This window comes from Podarcis gaigeae (genome assembly GCF_964106915.1).
Source record: "Podarcis gaigeae genome assembly, chromosome: 2".
Lineage (NCBI taxonomy): Eukaryota > Metazoa > Chordata > Lepidosauria > Squamata > Lacertidae > Podarcis > Podarcis gaigeae.
The window spans coordinates 69,644,689-69,664,540 of NC_139679.1; the positions used below are offsets into that span (position 1 = coordinate 69,644,689).

A 19,852-nucleotide genomic window follows, 5' to 3' on the forward strand; every position below is an offset into this window, starting at 1 on the left:
CTGGGTGTGCTTTAAATGTACAGCAACGGGTGGGCCGGAAAGATGAGTAAGGGGAGCAGTCAGGTGCCGAGGAGGACAGGACACTCCTGTGCCAGTCTTCAGTGGTGGTGTACAGTACAAGACGGCACTTGGGCGGCTGCAGCTTATCTCATCATTGTATCCCCTCTTGTTGCGCGCAACCCTGAGAGGTGCGGGAGCCTGCGCTGCTGAGGAGGAAGGGAGCAGCAGCAGCAATGGCAGAGCTTCCGAGGGGGCTGTTGAAAAGGGATGCAGAAGGGAGCGGCGGGGCAGGCGAGAAGAAGCGCCCGCTGCGAGGAAGGAGGCCTGTCCGACAGGGGCGCGCGTGTTGCGGCTAGAGAAGCGGCCACGCGAAGTCCCCGCGTGTTTTGCTCAGGCTCGCCGCAGTCCTGCTCCCGCCAAAGGAGCAGCGCGGGGCCTCCCTTTCGCCGCGGCCGGTTTGCCTCGGCGAGCAGGCCTTCGCCGGCCTCCCCGCACGGGCCGCGGGGCCGGAGCTGGCGGCCTCGGGCTTGCCTGCGGTGGCGCTGCCCTTGCGGAGAGAGGCGCCTGGAGGCCCGGCGAAAGCGCGGCTGGGAGGCGGAGGGGAGGGAGCGGGATCAGCTCAGCGTGGCATGACGAGACGAGGCCCCCGGAGAAGTGAGCTATGTCCCTTATTGGTCACACTACATTTCTTTTTCATTAGCAGTTAAATGCAGACATGAGGGATCGGCGCAGGTTCACTGGGCGCGCGCCGTGCGGCATTTCCGGCCGTGATGGATTAGCCCCGGTGGAGGCGGCGGCGGCGGGGACGAGAGCGGGAGGGGGGGAAAGCCTGCTGTCAGCAGCCCCAGCTGTGGACGCCTGTCATGGGGGGAGGTTGGGGGGGGGGACACACCGTAACACACGTCTCAGCAAATAGGAAGGACAGGGAGAAGAACCAGGGCCTCGCATTAGGGTCCAGGGATGAGGGCACAGTGGCGGATGAGGTGGGGCAGGCTGGGCGGGGAGTAAGTTGGTTGTGTAGGCAAGTGTACCTATTGGCATTTCCTCCTTGTGTCTGCTAGTTGCCGGCACATTCTCCCCATGTATGTGTTTGGCTGGCTTTTTTGTTTTGTGAATGAGTCTGGAACCGTCCTCAGCATACACTTGTGCTTCAGAAATTCTGGAATTGTAGCGTCCAGGCACGTGGGCGAAGCAGAAGAAAATGTGGCGCTTTAAGCATTTGCATATACATTTTAGATGATAGGGCAATTGACATTTTGAAGTGAAAGATTCCAGAATCCTTAAGTGTCAGACAAACTGTGTGCTGACCCCCACACTGAAGTGGATTGTAATCTCTATGTTAGCATTTATGTATTCTTTTTTTAAAAAAGTGTTATCAGCATCTAGCCCACCCCATTCCCAGGACAGCCAGCAATGTGCTATTTTACTGCAAAATCGCATCGCTTTAACCTCATTTGTGCTATCCCAGCTCAACACAGGCCAGTGACAAATGGGAAGCAGTGCAAACATTGCGAAGATTTTTACCTAACACATTGGAGGATATGTGGGTTGACTCTAGTGAGACAGAAGGCGGAGGGTTCTAGCTCTCCATATCTGAAGCAATGTGAGTCACATCTAATAGCTGGTTTTATCTGAGCCGATCATCTGACTGGGCTTCCTGTTCCTCAGGTGTAGGAAGCTGAATTTAAGGCATAAAGGAGGGAATTTAAACCTGAGCACTGTTCCTATCCATACATCACAGGCTGCTCACTTGTCCCAGTAAGAAGCTAAAAGGGTATTTTTAGACTTAAGTTTGAAGAAGGAACCCCAAGTTCATCCAGGAACATTATTAAGAAAGCAATGAGATGGGATGGGGGTGTGTGATTGTAGGTTAAAGTCAAAGGGCATTGCCAGTATTTTGCTGGGGAAAGTACACACAGGCAAGTATCACAATTGTTAGTAGCATCAGGCATAACCAAAAGTTATTCCATATTGTGAACAGTCAGGAAGTAAAACAAACCTACACACATTCAGTGAGCATCTGCTTCACATGCAGAAGGCTGTGGGTTCAGTCGCGGGCATCTCTACCTAGGGGTGGGAGAGTGCAGGCAGTTTTGAACTAGATGACCCAGTGGTCAGACTCCGTATAAGGCAGCTGCCGACTACCGCACCATCTGTAAGTGTGCATTCCTGTTGAAGGCAGTATCTAGAACTATTGCCTCTGATTATCCCTGTTAATACACAAGCGTGGGATGATGTATCATGTGGCATTGTAATGCTCTTAACTTACTCCTCTGAAAGTGTTTTCTGACATCTCCCACCAGCCTCCTAAAATCTTAAAAGAGTTACTGGTAAATGTCAAATGATGGTGAGTTTTTGACACTTGCCGGATCATACTTAATAAAGAGGAAGTACCTCGGGGGGCTTTCTGTTGGCCCTTACCCCCAGTGGTGTTTGGTTGGATGCGGCAGGACTGAGAACATGGCCATCTGAGTTGGCTGTGGGGACAGCAGCATGGCTGAGAGCTCTTGCTGCAGTTGCTTTCATTAATGTTTCAGACCAATTAACTGTGTAATTAGCCGAGATCCCCAAAGAGCTGCTGCTGCTCTGATTACAGTGAAGGAGAGTTGAAGCCTTGCCCTTTAACTGAAGAAGTTTGATCTTAGAGGACTGCGGGGTTTGGTGGCCAGCAGAGCAAAGGCGTTTTGCATGTACTGATTTAACCTTGAGGTTTGGCATGAAATCCACCTATGCAAGGCCCATGGTGGAAACCTGACTCTTCATGGCCTCTGTAAATGTTGTGGTTGCTAGTGTGCCAGTTTCTAGCCCCTCTCCTCTCTGCCCAGGTGCCCAGCAGAGTGCCACAGTGCCCATCCCTGTGCCTGGCTCTTCCTCAGACCTGCTCCCTCACTTCCTGCTGGAACCGGAGGATGTTTACATTGTCAAGAACAAACCGGTGACACTGGCCTGCAAGGCCACGCCTGCCACTCAGATCTACTTCAAGTGCAATGGCGAGTGGGTGCATCAGGGTGACCACATCATACAGCGCAGCATGAACCAAACCACGGGTGAGTGCTGGAGGGGTGGGGCATCAAAGGGCAGCAGAGGAGTCTTGTTTTGATGGCTGCAGGGCTGACGCTCAGCTCCTGTCCCACTGCTGACCTGGAGTTAGGAGGTCTCATATTTATACTGTTAGCATAGCTTTTGTGCTTCTTTAGCTGCTGTGTTCTCCTGAGATTTCACTATTACATTTTGAAGTTTTTTAGAGATTTCTCACGTGCTTCTAAGCATATATTTGCAACAATCAGAGCCAGAGACATGTTTGGGTCCCCCCCCCCTCACTTTTCTCATGATACTTGAGGTTCTCTGGAAACTGAACACAGCAGCATTCTGCACACTTACTGCACTTCCACAGAATTGTGACACCCATTCATGTAGCGCTCCTCCACCCACTGATCTCTCCCCCCTTCCCTGCTTTCCACCCTTGCCTCTTTGCCCCCTGGTGTTTTGGCAGGCCTGCCCCTCATGGAAGTGCGGATCGACATCTCGCGGCAACAGGTGGAGAAGATCTTTGGCTTGGAAGAGTACTGGTGCCAGTGTGTCGCCTGGAGCACGTCTGGCACCACCAAGAGTCAAAAGGCCTACGTGCGCATTGCTTGTGAGTGGCGCCGTGCTTACCCTCCTGTCTGCTCAGGGGACCCCTCTAGGACTTCAAACCACCCATCTTCCCTCTCCTAGTGCCTCATTGTCATTCCCCCCACCTACAGCTGAAAATCAGAGCCTGTTCTTTCATGTCTGAATCGACTACCATCAATTGGCTGCTCATGTTGGCAGGGAGCAGACAAGGCTGTGGCCTAGTATGTCCTGGGGGGTCTTTGATGTCATCTTGACACCGCTCTAAGCCTCTCTTCTTTCTAGATCTGCGAAAGAATTTCGAGCAGGAGCCCCTGGCCAAAGAGGTCTCCATTGAGCAGGGAATTGTGCTGCCTTGCCGCCCTCCAGAGGGGATCCCACCAGCTGAAGTGAGTACTGGCCCTGCATGCTTAATCCTGGGCAGTACTGAGGGGGGCATTGGGGAGAACGGTTGAGGAAGCCCACCAGTAGCACAAAACCAAACCAAACCACTTCATGGGGACCACCCGACGTTGGAACCCGCATCTCCCCAGCGTTGGCTTTGCCACCCTGCAGTTCCTGCAGACGATCTAGGTTGGGTTCGTTGTAGCCCATTCGCCCTCACCCTCATTGCAGCCACTTGATTGACGCCGGCCTGTCTCTCTGCAGAGCTCATTAACACACATTTTGGAGCCTCCCTGGGCTGCCCTGGTGCTGAGTGGCCTGTCAATCTCTGTCCCTCACTAGGTCAGTGCCAGAATGTGTTTTCTTCTGAGACACGTTGCAGTCGCAGTGTCCTTAAAGGCTACACGGCCTGACCCAATCCTCCTGCCCTATGTGTGGCTTGTGTCTCCCCAAGGTCGAGTGGCTGCACAACGAAGACCTCGTGGACCCAGCACTGGACACCAACTTCTACATCACGCTGGAGCACAGCCTGGTGGTGAAACAGGCCCGCCTGGCGGACACAGGCAACTATACCTGCGTGGCCAAAAACATTGTGGCCCGTCGTCGCAGCTCACCTGCTGCTGTCACTGTCTATGGTAGGGCCCCACCAGGCGATGGGATGGGTAGTTCCCAAGAAAAGGGGACCAATGGGTGAATAGCAGGTCCCTCCATAAGTCTTCAGGGTTGGGGGCAAGGGCAGGAATCTGGTTTCTTTGGAGGCTTGGCTGTAGCTCAGAGGGGAAGATGGAGCAGTGACAGGGCTGGCTCTACCATTAGGCAGAGTGAGGGAGCCGTCTCAGGCAGCAGATGCTGGTGCAGAGGGGACGAGTGGCAGCCTCATGTTAGGGAACAAAGCTGGGTGTGCCTCTAAGATCACTTGCTGCCCTCAGACGGGGTGGGAGATGCTAGCCCACTGCCAGCACTGAAGGAAGATTTGAACTGCCGGAGCCAGCCAGCTTTCGTAAAAGGAAACGGGAAGAATTGTGTGGAGGTCAGCTTATCCTTCCCTTTGGGCAGCACTGTTTCTTGGGCTGGCCCAACTGTTTTTGGGTGTGATGAAGAGGGGACTTTGCTAAGTACATGCACCTCAAAATGGAGGAAAAGCCCATCCTGGAGGGAGAGAGGGGGTGGACGGGGGAGCCAGGCTGTGTCAACGCGATGTCGAGAAAGCGATGCTCCTGCAGAATCTCACAGGAGAAAGCGGCATGACCCCCCCACCCCACCCCCTCCTCCAAGTGTCCGCCCCTCTGCTTGTGACTCCTCCTGCATCCCCCCATGTTTTCCTGTGTATTCTCCCCAAGCTGTACACACATACCAAAAGCAAGAGGGAAGCTGGCACCCCAGAGCCGGCCGTTTTGCCCCAGGAGAACCCTGGAAGCGCTCGGCTCCTTCTCTGGGCCCAGTCAGAGAACCCCACCTCCCTCCCTGCTGCCAATGACTGGCCCTCCCAGGGCGCACCGTTGTTGGGAGCTCTAGCTGATGCTGTCCCTTCCCCCCAGTGAATGGCGGCTGGTCGACGTGGACGGACTGGTCAGCCTGCAGCACCAGCTGTGGACGGGGCTGGCAGAAGCGGAGCCGGAGCTGCACCAACCCAACACCACTCAACGGGGGGGCCTTCTGTGAGGGCCAGAATGTGCAGAAAAGTTCTTGCGCCACCCTGTGCCCAGGTACTGCCCTGCCACTGCTGCGCACCTGCCCCGGCGGCTCTGTTTTGCTGTACTCACTCGCACCCTTGGCCCCCGCCCCACCACCCACAGCAGCGGGGAAAGACTCAAAATCTAACACATAGGAAGCTCAGAGCAGGCTGAGCCACACACATCTCCCACTCTCAGTCCACTCCAAGCCCCCCCTTTTCTGTTTCAGCCCAGAGTTCGCTGCTCACACAGCTTTGCCTATGCACTATCCCACCACTGTTTGGTTGCCACTTCCTTTCCCCAAAGTGACCTCGAGCCCAGAATGGTGCTGCATGTTCCTGGGACTTGTTTTTTCAGTGCCTTCAGCTCTGTTTAAGCTACTGGTCCCAAGAGAGCAGCTGGCCTTTGCCTCGCCTTCCCCTCTTTGCTCTACCTGTCTTCCCCAACCCATCCATGTGTCTGTGTTTGTCCCTTCCCATCTCTGAGCCCCTTCCAAGGCATGTTACAAGTATGGGAGGGGCCCCCTTGTCCCATTAGGAGTGGCTTCTGCGGTGGCCAGTAATGGGTCAGCCCTGAGCTACTTCAGCCCGGTCCCTCCTCTCTGTAGCTGACATCGCCCAACAGCATCCTCTCGACACACCAAGCTGCTGCAAGCATCTGGCTAGTGAGATATCTGCTTGGGCTTGGAGGGGTGGGGAGGTAGAATTTATGCTAAGAATGAGAAACCATTTGAGATTTGGGATTTTGGTCCCTAAGCCTCTGTACTGCCTCCTCCTGTCTGGCAGTGCCTGGCGGTTGGTCAACCTGGAGCATGTGGTCAGTGTGTGGTGCAGACTGTACACACTGGCGAAGCCGTGAATGCTCGGATCCGGCACCCCGGAATGGTGGGGACGAGTGCCAGGGGCCTGAACTGGAGACCCGCAACTGCACCAGCGAGTTATGCACTCATGGTGAGTTCCTGCTGCTTTGGGGGAAATATAAGACTCATGCTGTGGGTGGAGATGGAGGGGAGAGGTGCAGGTGGTGGCATGAATTTGACGAGCATCTTCTGGCACAGGTGTGCCTCTCCAGGGTGGCTGTGGACATAGGCAACTGGTGCTGCCTCCTGTTGCGTAGTTTTTTTTGAGCGACCTTCCGTTGCAGGCTGATTGAGATGTAAGGGCATTGAGGCCTGTCAGTTCTGGTCTGCCTATCTGTCCACGTAGGAACTAACAGCCGTCTGCCCAGCACAGATGGAATCTCTGCTGCCTGGTTTAGCGTTGCTTCATAGCCACAGGCTAGAAGGCAGAAACCCACCTTGTCAGCGGCACCCCCTGGCCCAGGCTCCGTCCCTTAATGAGGAGGCCCCAGAGCTCTCTCCTGAAAGATCACAACTGGTGCGCACTGGCCCAGCAAGCAGGCTGTGTGCCACCCCCACCCCAAGACAGGAGAGCTCTGCGCTGGCCCTGCCAGGGCGGAAGAGTGAGTGACAGGCCCCATCCTGGCTCATTAACTGTTCTAGCTTGTTAGGCCTCCTAGGGGTTTTCTCTTCCTTTTACATCAAATTAACCATTCTCACAGCTGAAATGAAGCAATGGCCCCCTGCCCTCCCCAGGGGGACTCAGGCTGACGGTTTGACCCAGCTGGCAGTGGGGGTGGGGAGGAGGTCCGTGAGGGATTCAGAGGGACAGCAGGGCAAAGTGCTGGTTCACAACGCATGCGCGCGCACACACACACACACACACACAAACCTGGTTCATTCGTTCATTCTTCCTCCCTTACATACAATTCCCTGTACATATGTTGCCTCATAAACCAGACTAATGTGTGTGTGCTTGCTTCCGTTAACACAGAAGCCTTGTTTGTTCTCCCTCACACACCCACACCAGGCCTGCATTCTTTCTTTTCCCCCTTCCCCCTTCAACCCCCACCAACCTGCCTTCTTCTGTACAGAGGCTTCATACAAAGGACAACACACACTCACACTCTCTTGCACAGCTGGGATTTTGGCCATGGAGCTTTGAAGGTTTCTACTTACTCAACCTTCAGAGATCATAAGCAAGATCCCAATTCTCCCAATTAAAGACTGCCTGCCTTTACTTAGAAATTATGAGACAGGAGCAGAAGGGCTCCTTTTAACCCAAGCTGCAGCCTTACTAACCCTGCCCAAACCAACCTCTGCCACAAAACCTTTCCTGCAGAAGCACCCTTTGTGTCTAGTCTGTGTCTAGTCCTCCCGGAATCACATTTCAGATCCCCTTCTGAATTATTATTTCTATAAACATAAAGATTTTTAGATAACACACTGGTTTGACAGACAGGGTTATTGTTCTTATGAACAATTAAATGGGCTTGTGTCCCAAGCACAATCTCACACTTACGAGACCCCTTTTCTGTTTCAGTCCTGGGTTCACCATTCACCCAGCTTTGCCTGTGCCTCAGCACCCACTGTTCCCCAAAGCAGCCCTTTTCTTTGATAACATGCTGGTAACATGGCTGTAGTTATTATAAAAGGGAACCACAACAGATGCTCATAAAATACGCTGCTTGTTTTGAATGTCATCTTGCATTTATCTAAAAATGGGTTGAGAATCTTATCCTGCCACCACTACCCCGCCTAATTCAGACCCTGATTCCCAAAGGAATCTCTCATGCTTTCCACCCATTCCTCTCCAATATGGATTTTGCATCATTTGTTAGTCGGGGACTCAAAGAAGGCTGTGAGTTCAATACCCAGTGCAAAAAGGAGGAGGTTGGAAATGTGCCTTTGCACTGAAGGACAGGGAAAGGGCAGGGGTTTGGGGTGTTCTTTTTAAGGGATCACAGGTTTTGGTTATTAATTCCTTGATGACCCTCATTGCAAGAAGGCCAATGACGTTTCATTCAGTGTCTCTTCCATCCCTAGAGACATTGGCGGACTTCCATAGATAATTGCGCACCATGCAGATGAGCGGTGCGCTCCTTCTCCAGAAGAGGATGCCATTATTTTATACAGGGCTACAACTGGCTCAGAATTGCACACCTCTCTGTTCTCTCCTGCTTCCCCTTTTAGGAACGAATGGCTCTGAGGATGTGGCTCTGTATGTGGGCCTGATTGCTGTCGCTGTCTGCCTGGTGCTGCTGCTCTTAGTGGTAACCCTTGTCTACTGCCGCAAGAAGGAAGGGCTGGATTCTGACGTGGCTGATTCTTCTATTCTCACTGCTGGCTTCCAGCCGGTCAGCATCAAGCCAACCAAAGCAGGTGAGCATCACGCCAATTTTGGGGCATCCCGGGGATTTTTGGAGTCCTTTGCATTGAGTGCAAGCAGCCTTCCTGGAGCCACAGTCAGCTGCCAGGTCTCGATGTGGAGACGGTGTTTGTCTTTTCTACGACTGCAGAACGGTTAGGTAAGATACAGCCGCAGTGTGTCTTGTAGCAAAATAGGATGGTGCCCGCCATTTTAAGAGTCCCGTGACTACTGTGCCAACTCTTAATGTGCTCTTCGGGTTTCCTCCCCTACTCTGTTTCTCCTTCCTGCTGTTACAAGTGCTACAAAAAATAAATATGAAATGGTAGTATTCAACAAACTTCACATACTAGCTCAAGGGGATTTCCCATCCCTCTATTCCATCTGCACTATTCTCAAATTTATTCCAGAGGGTTGGGGGAAACCCCAGAACAGATTTAGAGGGAGGGGGAGAATGTTTCGTCGCACGCACACACACAAAAATAATTTGACTGAGAGAACATTCATTGTAGTGCTACGTTGAACAAAAAACACAGATCTTAAAAGCACAATGGAACCTGGTGACAACTAAAAACAGTGGTTTAAAGAGTTTCGTTGTTTAAAAAATGGCTTTCTGGAATAAGCTCAGAATAAGCTCAGCTGGTTAGAGCATGGTGCTAATAACGCCAAGACTGCAGGTTCTGTCCCCATAAGAGACAACTGCATATTCCTTCATTGCAGGGGGTTCGACTATATATGATCCTCAGGGTCCATCCCGACTCTATGATTCAAATCAAGTCAAGTGAGCAAATGGGAAAATTTCTGATAACAGAAGACTAAAACTGTTTAAACACCTGAAGGCTTCCTACAGTAGGCAGCATAAGCAGAGGATATCTGCAGAGGACTACGTAGGAAAAACCACAGACCCAATAAACACACCAAAAATCTCTTACAAAATACCGTAATTATAGCCAGAGACTCACCTCTAGCCATGCATCTCAACACTACTAAGCATTGCCTTTGCCAAAGAAAGATGCAACACCAGAGGGTTAGAAACAGGCCATCTGCATATTTTGTGAGAACCTGCTAAATTACCCTTTCCAGTTACAAGGCATTAATGCTTCCTGCCAGCCCTCACTGGGCTACAGAATACCAACCAGTAAGGGCAGCCCAGCACTGGTCAGAACAGGAGCCTGTACAAGAAGGGTTTTCTAATCATCCCACCCCCAGCTCATCTGCCAGGCATTCTTCAAGTATTTCTGAACTAGTTAATTAAAATTAGTTCCCCACTAATTAAGAAACATGAACTTCTAGAGGAAAAGTAGTTGCTGGAATGGAAGATGCAAGACCTTGCTGGCACATCTCTGTCACAGTGACTGTCACACCCCCAGGAAGTTAAACATGTAGGGAACCTATAATGTAATATAGAGGAAGTCAGTAAAATCTAATGGCCATCGTAGGTAGTTGTATAGTAAAATCACACTTGTGGATAAGCACATCTTTCATCCTAACGACTCCATTTCTGTCATTTTGGAACCGGTTTACAAAGACCCACTAGCCTGGTTGGCAAAGCCATGGCCCAAAGGTTTTAGGCCCTAAAACAGACCATGGTTTATTTTGAACACAGAGCCATGGTCTAAAATGGCTGATCATGAATGAGCAGAGTGCTAGTGTGTGCTGATCTTCCTGCTTGCCCCCTTCCTTCCATGTGCTGCTTAGGAGCTGAAAGAAACCAGATCCCTGGCCTCATATTGCATGCAAACCAGCACTTGTGGTTTTGTTTTTCTCCAAGCAAACCATGAGCAATAACCAATGTTTTTTCTTAGCTTACTGTTTGTGGTTTGCTGGGAGGGAAACAAACCACAACTGTTAATTTGCATGTAAGACTAAGCCAGTGCTCTGGTTTATTTCTACTGCAAGGCAGCCTAGGGAAGAGAGAGGCAGGCACAAAGAGCAAGGGCTGGTCTGTTTTAAACAATAGCTTCACATACATTGGACTGGGTCATTTATGAGCATCTAGGTGTGGGCGGAAGAAGTATCCTACCATCATTCCATCAGCCACTTAACTTTCTCATCACCTCATGATGCGACCTTTGGCCTTTGAGGCTCACCTCTTTGCACCCTGACAAGTGGTGGGGTGTTAAAACGACAACTGTGTCATGCGGCCAGCTCCCTTAGTCATTCTGCATTTGGATATCCTGCCCGGATGGGTTGTGTGAATTAGCCCAGACTCCTGGGCTCTGCAAGGGAGACTGTACTGCATCTTTAGGAAGCTGTCTCTGGGAAATAAAATGCATAACCTTATTAATACAAAAAGTGATGGTTTGAACAGGGATCTTTGTTTCTCGGGTCATTGCAGCAGTCTGTTACCCCTGCTGGTTAATGTATTTTGTGCAACATTGTCTGATGAGATGATGTTATGTGATTAGGCTGCTATCTACCTGAGGTGACTGAAAATATCTGCATTTGCATCTGTAAGCAATATAGGTCTGTATATTGTGCTAAGAATGAACTCTCTTTTCCATTTTGCCTAGAGAAGAGCTTTCAATACGTTCAAACAGCACATGTATTTTGACCGACCCAGTTTGTTGGGTTATTAACATAAATGTCTCTCCTTCTTTGCAGATAACTCCCACTTGCTTACTATCCAGCCTGACCTGAGCACCACCACCATGACCTACCAGGGCTCACTGTGTCCACGCCAGGATGGACCCAGCAAGTTCCAGATTGGCAATGGGCACCTGCTGAGCCCCCTGGGCAGTGGGCGCCACACCCTGCACCACAGCTCACCCAGTGCGGACCCTGTGGACTTTGTCTCTCGGTTCTCCACCCAGAGCTTCTTCCGCTCCTTGCCCAGGGGTGGTGCCAACATGGCTTATGGAACCTTCAACTTCCTGGGTGGACGTTTAATGATCCCCAACACAGGTGAGATGGGAAGAGAAGGAAGGCTGGGGATTTGGGAGGCTGAGCTAGGTAGGGAAAAGTGTAGATGCTTTATGATGCTCGCAGTTCCCTTCTGGACCAGCATTCAAGCACACACATGCAAGAGACAGAGGCTTCCTGTTTGGCCTGTATAGGAATACGATAAGTGATTATTTTGTGGATAAATTCCAGATAGAAACCGCATATACCATTTCCCCACTTTACGGGGAAATTGTCCCGATACTGAGCAGCCCCTTATTGATGACCAAGGGTCAGCTTGCCCAAGAGAACATGGAATGTTTCTTTCAAGCCTGGACCCATAGGAAGGTCTGACAAGGGCTAGTCCACCCACGAGGCGACTGCCTCTGGTGTCAGGATTCACAGGGGCAGCAGATCCTGATGTTGATCTTCCCCCCTTGTTCCTCCCTCACATCTTCTTCTCTGTTGGGGAGCGGGACATCATTTTGGGGTCTGTCCAAGGTGCAGAAATGTCTTGGGCCATCCATGGACACTGTATATTGCATCCCCTTGAGCAATAATGTCTGTGTCCTTTAGGTGTCAGCTTGCTCATCCCACCTGATGCCATCCCGCGAGGAAAGATCTATGAAATCTACCTGACGCTGCACAAGCAGGAAGATGTGAGGTATCCCTCTTACCCTTGAAATCCTTCAACTACCTCGTTAGTGGTCAGTGGTACCCCTAATTTCTCATATACCAATTTGACTCCAGTCCACTGTATGCCTCCCCCGTATGCCCACCCATCACCTGTGGCACATAAGGGCTCTCCTACAGGTACCTGTAGAATCCACAGGGAGTTCTTGGACAACTACATCTCTGTAGACCTTGTCATGCAGATGAGCTGCAGAAATTTGCCTCCACTCATGAGGTGGAGGGAGCAGCATGAATTAAATGTCACTGTGGAAGGTCAGCTACAGCATCCAGGAAGGAAACAAAGTCTTGACATACACATTACTCCTCTTGCTGGAAAATTCTCAGTGTATCCCTTCAAGATACACAACTCCAGATTATCCCATTCGGCATTTCAATCTCTTACCAGCCACACACTTGCCTGAAGGAAACAAAACTGATTGGAAATAGGCCTCATCTACTTGTTCTATATGTACAGAGGCTACAGGGCCAGCAGCACCCCAATCCTGAGCATTTTACATCAAAGCTCTAGTAATATCAGTCTAGCGCTTCCCACGTCATGCTCTTAAGATTGAACTATATAATCAACAGAGATCACCCGCCATTTCTAGGCAGATTTCTCTGTCGCAATCTTAACTACATCCTAAAATGCTACCGAGCATGTTTCTGATTTAATGTTTTTGTGCTGGCCCTTGACAGCCCACTCTTGCCTGCAACCCTCTGCTCACAGCTGCATCAACAGCAAATGGAGAAAGCATGCTTCTGTCATGGCACATTTAGTGTCAAGAATCCCTTTGGTGCTGGTTGAGGATTGAGGTGGGAGATTTGATTAGGACATCTAAAGCAACCTGGCCTGGAGCATGAAGGATAAGTCATGTTAGCTAAGTGGTAAGATCTGCCAGCCAGAAAGGACCTTGCCAGGCTGCTCAATGGAGCATCACCCTCTGGCTAGTCATCCTCTAAGGAACTTGACTGCTGCACACTTGTACAATTCCTGCCCCCGCCCTGTCCCTGCTCCCTTCCAAAGAAGGATACCTAATGCAACTTATTCATCGTGGATATATTCTCTGAAACGTTTTTGGAGTTCCCACTTTGCAGATAGCTCCAATAACAGCTGTCTGCCATAACTGAGGCATTTCCACTTTCTCCATGAACCTTATGCCAATTTACACAGACTCCCATCTAGCTCAGCACTGACTACACTGATGGGCAGCAGTTCTTTCTGGATTACCCAGAGATGCCGGGGATTGAACCTAGGACTTTCTGCAAACAGGCGCTGTGCTATTGAGCCATAATCCTTCCCCATTCCCTTATGTCAGCATCCATTTCCAATGCACTTACTGAAGACTGCCAGCTCCAATTCCCTGCTTGGATTGCCAGTAGTACATGCTGACTATAACCCCACCCAATTTCTCCACTCTGCTTCCACCGCGCAGTGGTGAGAATGCAGATCCTGTTTGCTTTCTGTGCCCATTGGAATGATAACCAAGGGAAACTAGCTAATGGCAATAGTCAGAAGCGTCTGTGCTTGGCTTTGTATGGCCCTTCTCTTTCCAACTCATGGTTTTTTCTCTTTTTTTGAGGCTGCCCCTGGCTGGCTGTCAGACCCTGCTGAGTCCCATTGTCAGCTGTGGGCCCCCCGGGGTGCTGCTCACCAGACCTGTCATCCTAGCTATGGACCACTGTGTGGAGCCAAACCCGGAGACCTGGAGTCTCCGCCTCAAGAAGCAGTCGTGTGAGGGCACATGGGAGGTGAGTGCTTGGCCTCAGGCAGTCGCAAACCAATCCGAAGGCTTTAAACAAGGCTGTATTGTACTTTTTGCTTTACAAAGCAAACAACCTTCCGGGCCAAAGTAACCTAAATTCTGAAACCTCCTTAAATTATGCAAATCACTCATATTGTTCATATTTATTTATTTTTTGCTTTCTTTGCAAACTCTATACTGTTTCTGCTACTTCTGTGAAAGAGGAGGAACTATGCGTGATGCTGAAGTCTCATCCTTGGGAAACAACGGAAGTCTTATTCAGCTCTCCCTGTAGCTTTCTCAGGGCTTCGCCATACACTCTCAAGCATATCTTTGCATCCAAATGTTATAGAAACATGCTTTGTAATATATATATGAAAGCTGGATTCTGCCTCCAGTATTACAATCTTACATTTCCCCCCAGAACTGTAGAATATACACTGCCCTATTTTCAACATTAGCAGAATCTGATGGAGTGTTTACTGCCCAGCACTGGCACATTTGATTCTGATTTGTGTTCTACAGTGGAGGCTGTGATGGATCCCTCAGACTAGCTGAAGATAGCTCAGTCAGTAGAGCATAAGATCTCAGGGTTGTGGGTTTGAACCCCATGTTGGGCAAACAATTCCTGCATTGCAGGGGTTGGACTAGATGGCCCTTGTGGTTCCTTCCAACTCTACCATTCTATGATTCCAGCTTGAATGTAGTGCAAATGTTCCTATATATGCCTAAAGAGCAACAGTCCTCCTACCCTCTCAAGCTCAGTACTTCATCCTTGGTCCTATATACCAGCTTTCCTGCTGATACCCCACCCATACAGATTCATTCTCCTTGTGTGTTGGCCAGCCATTCTTGCATATATTTTTTTTCAGAATTCATAAACTGCTCCGGATTCAAGGAAATACCCAAGCACTGTACTTCTAGCGTATTAGTCAGCCTTCTCCTTCTGACACCTGTTTGTTTGCCAACAGACCTTTGCAGCTGCTTAATTTTTGATTAGCCAGTCACCTTAATGATTATTTGTTCTTTTAAAATGCAATTTAATTTTTTTAATTGATGCTTTTGCAGTGTACACCACCTTGTACGGTACAGAAATGCTTCTAAAAATAAGCCATAATCTGAACTGGCTCCCTTGTGCTGCTTCTGCGCTCATTGTGCCAGTAACTGTTGATCAAGGCGGTTTTTATCTCTCTGCCCACCCCTCCACCGCCTTTCCTGTTTCCTCAGGATGTGCTGCATCTGGGTGAGCCAGTTCCCTCGGAACTCTTCCACTGCCAGCTGGAACCCCAGGCTTGCTACATCTTCACAGAACAACTAGGCCGCTTTGCTTTGGTGGGGGAATCGCTCAGCATGGCAGCTTCAAAGCGCCTCAAATTGGTCCTTTTCGCACCCACTACATGTACTGGGCTGGAATATGATGTCCGCGTGTATTGCCTCAGCGACACCCGTGATGCACTCAAGGTATTACCCCACAAGGCCAAAATACTGCCCTGGAAATGCCCCAAACATACACACCTTGAGCCTCTTTCCCACAAATTCCCCACCTGCTCCAGTCTCAATAGCTCATTATTTGCTCAAGAATCACGGCTGACCAGCCTTAATGCTTTAGTAGTAAGGCCTATGTGTTGCTTCAGTGACACTGACCACATGCCCAGTATGTTGCTCTATAGTTGCAGGGTGTCCGGCCTCACCTAGGCCTCTCCCTTCCCCACCATCCAATGATTTTGTTCCCTTGCAACTCCACACTGTGCCTCCGCAGAAGGCGGAAGACACCAGGAAATGGGTGTTGATGGGTTCTAGTCACTCAGCCTCTGCTTTGTCCATGCAATTCCAGGAAGTGGTACAAGTAGAGAAGCAGATGGGGGGGCAGCTGATTGGCGTGCCGCGGATCCTGCACTTCAAGGACAGTTACCACAACCTGCGCCTCTCCATCCATGATGTGCCCAGCTCCCTGTGGAAGAGCAAGCTTCTTGTCAGCTATCAGGCAAGTGGCCCATGGGCTCTGGGAGTGTTCTGTATCCAGAGTAGGTTCCCTCTTCTTCTGCCTGCTGTCATCGCGCTATGTCACCTCCCTTTTTCATCTCTTATTTACTGGGATTCAGTGCAAAGCCCCATATCCTCAGGACCAGGAATACCCCATCTGAAAGATGCTAAGCTCTTATGAAGCTCCACCCACTAGCTGTAGTTGTGGGAGGGGGGGCAGGTATTTATCAGTCTGCTTTTATAGTTTGTCTAGTTCCGAATTCTACTAGCAGTTGCTGAGATCATGGGCCTGATCATCATGCTCCTAGGAGCCTCATTCCTTACCACTGAGAAAATCCACACCCCCCCAACCCAAGCCTGCTCTCTTTCTCTCTCTCTCCAGGAGATTCCCTTCTATCACCTTTGGAGTGGTCTGCAGCCTTACCTGCACTGCACCTTCACGTTGGAGCGACTTAGCACCAGCACTTGCCAGTTGGCTTGCAAAATCTGGATCTGGCAGGTGGAGGGTGATGGGCAGAGCTTCAATATTGACTTCAACATTGCCAAGGTGAGGGCAAGGACATGGCCATGGGAGGGCTGGCCAAATGACCTCTGCGGTACCCTTTTGGGTGGGAACCTATCTAGCTTTTGAACGGGTTTTTAATGCTTTATGCGCACTTGCGGTTATTGTGTCAAGGACTGTTTCATAGAATTCCCATGGAACAGAGTCAAAAGTGGAAATGCAAGGCAGGGCGGCGTCAATAGGTCTATCCTAACTTGAGGATAGAAAACTATCGCAGGCTGGAATTGTGTGCATATTCAGAAAAAGCATAGAATGGGCCAGTTCGGACATGGCTTTGTAACAAAGGATAGTTTATGAAGCCAGGTGGAGTGTTGGCTCTGCATGTCCCCATCCCACTCGCCCTTCCTTCCCTTGCACACAAGCTTTGGCGTGGGGATTCTGGAACTAGGGCTGCCCATTGCATTTGAAATTGGGGTTTACAATTGTCCTTTTTATTCTTATTGCACCCTGTCCTGGGACTTTTTTTGAAGGGCAGGTAACAGGTATTCATAATAAATAAATACTTAACCAGGGTCAGAGCTTGCTTTAATTATTTAATTATTGCTTTAATTATCCTGGTTAACAAACCAACACTGGTCCACCTCCCCATTTGAGACGTTATTAGGAACTCTTCAGTTCCAAGATCTGTACATCAACACCAACATGCAATGGGAGGGGGAGAGTGGAAAGGAGGAAGCATGTGGGCCCATTGCTCTGCCATGGCTTATGAGACTACATGTGAAGCGTGAGGTGTGAAATTTAACATCTTAAGAACTTCTTTCATAAAAGCAGGTTTTTTTAGTTACTTTAGAGCTGTGAAAGTGTGGCCAGTGATTACTGGAATCTCAGAAGCCAGAGGTGTGGCTAACTATCAATTATGCTCGATTTCCATAATCTGTAGAAGTCACAGGATCCCATTTTTTCTCTTCGCAAAATACAGCCGGCCCTGCGCATCGCTGCTCTTTATGTCAACAAAAGCCTCCTTTCCCCCGCAGCAGTGAGCCTACCCTTTAACTTTTCGTTCCCCTTCACTCCTCCTTTCCCAGTCAAGCGGGAGATATTCTTTGTGATCTTTAGGTATCCTCCTTCGCTAAACCTGTCAAGTAGACAGAATTACCCTTCTGGGGAATATCTGGGAGAAAATCATATTGTGTCAGGGAGGCCTCTCCACCTTACTTAAAGCAGCATCAAACTGAGAGAGAATATAAAGCAGAAACAGCCTTGTCTTCACGGGCACTCTCTCCTCCATTGCCTCTTCTCACCATGAAGACTTTGTTCGCCTTATAGGTCCTAATAGCTGCTCTCCTTTTCCCAGGATGCACGGTTCTCAGACTGGCTGCCCCCAGACAATGAGGCTGGCTCCCCTGCCCTCGTGGGCCCCAGTGCCTTCAAGATCCCCTTCCTCATCCGCCAGAAGATCATAAGCAGCCTGGATGCACCAGGGGCCCGTGGGGCTGACTGGAGAGCATTAGCCCAGAAACTGCACCTCGACAGGTAAAACACTAAACCCGGAGAAACAAGCTGCAGCTGGCACAGACCCTACCTGGTGGATGAATCTTGCTTTAGCAGGAACAAGTGACTAAGGTGGGAGGAGGGGTTTCTGTATGGCGGGCCAGCAGGAACAGATGCAGTCACATTGTTTTTTCCTGTGACATAGTGGGGGCAAGGAAGGAGAGGAAAACTGGGGGCTCATCTGGACTTCTTTTTGTGCTGTGAAAACCTGCTCTTTACTGCTGAATTGGAGCAAACAGCAATCTGCAGAAATCCAAAATTGCCATTTGTTCCAATTCAGCATTAAAGAGCGGGGGGTTTGCTAGGGCAAAACAAAAACGCTCAGACAGAGTTTTAAATAGTAGGCCTGTGCCTAGAAAGCATGGGGCAAAATGTGTGTGTGAATAAGTGCTGCCTTGGGGGCTCTTTCTCCTGGGTAATAATGGCCTCTCCTCTTTCCACAGCCATCTAAGCTTCTTTGCTTCGAAACCCAGCCCAACGGCCATGATGTTGAACTTATGGGAAGCCCGTCACTTCCCCAACGGGAACCTCAACCAGCTGGCGGCTGCTGTGGCGGAGGTGGGCAAGCAGGACAGCTCCCTCTTCATGGTGTCGGAGGCTGAGTGCTAAGGCACTTGGTAGGGGCAGCACAGGCCTTTGCTGGGGGATGGCAGAGGGCATCTCCGCTTGAAGGAGGCAGTGTTCCCACACTTGTCCTGCTTTGAATACGCCTGCGTGCTTCGTCGGAGGCATCCTAGCCTCACGCCCTCTGTTCCTTGTGCCAAATACAACTAGAAGGCAAGCACACCGGGCTCAGTCTCTAGTAGCCATGGGGTGGTGGGGGAAACTACTGAATGCCTGCCCTGCCACTGCCATGGAAGCTCTGGGACTGGCCGAGGGAGGCTTGCCCCATATTTTGCAGTAGGCTGGCAATGGATTCTGATGTACGTCTGTTGGGCTTAGTCATATACCCAGGGCCCTCTTCTTCCCCAGCATGGGAAGAAAGGGGAAGGGAGATGGCTGGCTTGGTGCTTGTGGGGAGTGACCCAGGACAAAAAGGTAAGCTTGGTCCTGGAGCCGAGAAGCCCGTGCCTCTCCCACTGCAGCCCCCAGAGCGTCCCATGCTGCGATGAAGCAGAGCCGGAAGGGGGGATCCGACAGGTTGTTTCCAGAGCCATCTCTGTATATTTTTGCTCCAGCCCAAGAGATACCCGAGACTTGGTCATAGTGGGCTGCCCTGGGGTTGGTGCTGACACTGGGGACCCCGAGGGGACAAGGAGAGGAGATGGTCAAGGGCAGCCCAGGGAGGTGGGCCATGCTGTGCTGGATGACAGGATCTGTGCCTCCTTAGTCCTTGCCCAGTGTATATGCAAAGGGAATTGTGCGTGTGCGTGGCAGTCCAATCCGTGCAGTGAACGTGTGCTGGGCCAGGCGGGCCCATGCCGTATTGTGTAAAGATCGTTTTTTATTCTGTATTCAAGTGCATTCAAGTATTTACACTTGGCCTTATGTACATATAAGCGTCCCGCACAGGGTTTTAGCGGGCATGAATGTAAATAAATTATATATATATATTGCTACATGGGACTTCTTGTGTCTGTACTCAACACTAGGCCAATGGAAGCATTGGCAGATCTGGAAAAAAGCAGAGAGAGTTCAAAGTCTGAT

General features: G+C 50.3%; 1 protein-coding gene across 3 annotated transcripts in view; it reads left to right on the forward strand.

Annotated features, from left to right (window-relative positions):
- Positions 1-19,764, forward strand: part of UNC5A (unc-5 netrin receptor A) — an 85,785-nt gene extending 66,021 nt beyond the window's left edge. Inside the window, exons 1-16 of one of the 3 annotated variants that reach the window (XM_083726257.1) lie at positions 227-654; positions 2,826-3,047; positions 3,494-3,637; positions 3,898-4,001; positions 4,451-4,631; positions 5,535-5,702; positions 6,455-6,619; positions 8,701-8,889; positions 11,480-11,779; positions 12,332-12,419; positions 14,008-14,176; positions 15,397-15,630; positions 16,004-16,153; positions 16,535-16,699; positions 18,009-18,187; positions 18,649-19,764. In XM_083726257.1, the coding sequence (XP_083582383.1) occupies positions 630-654; positions 2,826-3,047; positions 3,494-3,637; positions 3,898-4,001; positions 4,451-4,631; positions 5,535-5,702; positions 6,455-6,619; positions 8,701-8,889; positions 11,480-11,779; positions 12,332-12,419; positions 14,008-14,176; positions 15,397-15,630; positions 16,004-16,153; positions 16,535-16,699; positions 18,009-18,187; positions 18,649-18,814 (2,649 nt within the window). In that variant the 5' untranslated portion in view covers positions 227-629 and the 3' untranslated portion in view covers positions 18,815-19,764. Of the gene's footprint in view, positions 1-226; positions 655-2,825; positions 3,048-3,493; positions 3,638-3,897; positions 4,002-4,450; positions 4,632-5,534; positions 5,703-6,454; positions 6,620-8,700; positions 8,890-11,479; positions 11,780-12,331; positions 12,420-14,007; positions 14,177-15,396; positions 15,631-16,003; positions 16,154-16,534; positions 16,700-18,008; positions 18,188-18,648 lie in introns of those variants that run through there. The other 2 variants (XM_083726256.1, XM_083726258.1) reach the window with 2 other exon arrangements.
- The last annotated feature ends 88 nt before the right edge of the window (positions 19,765-19,852 follow it).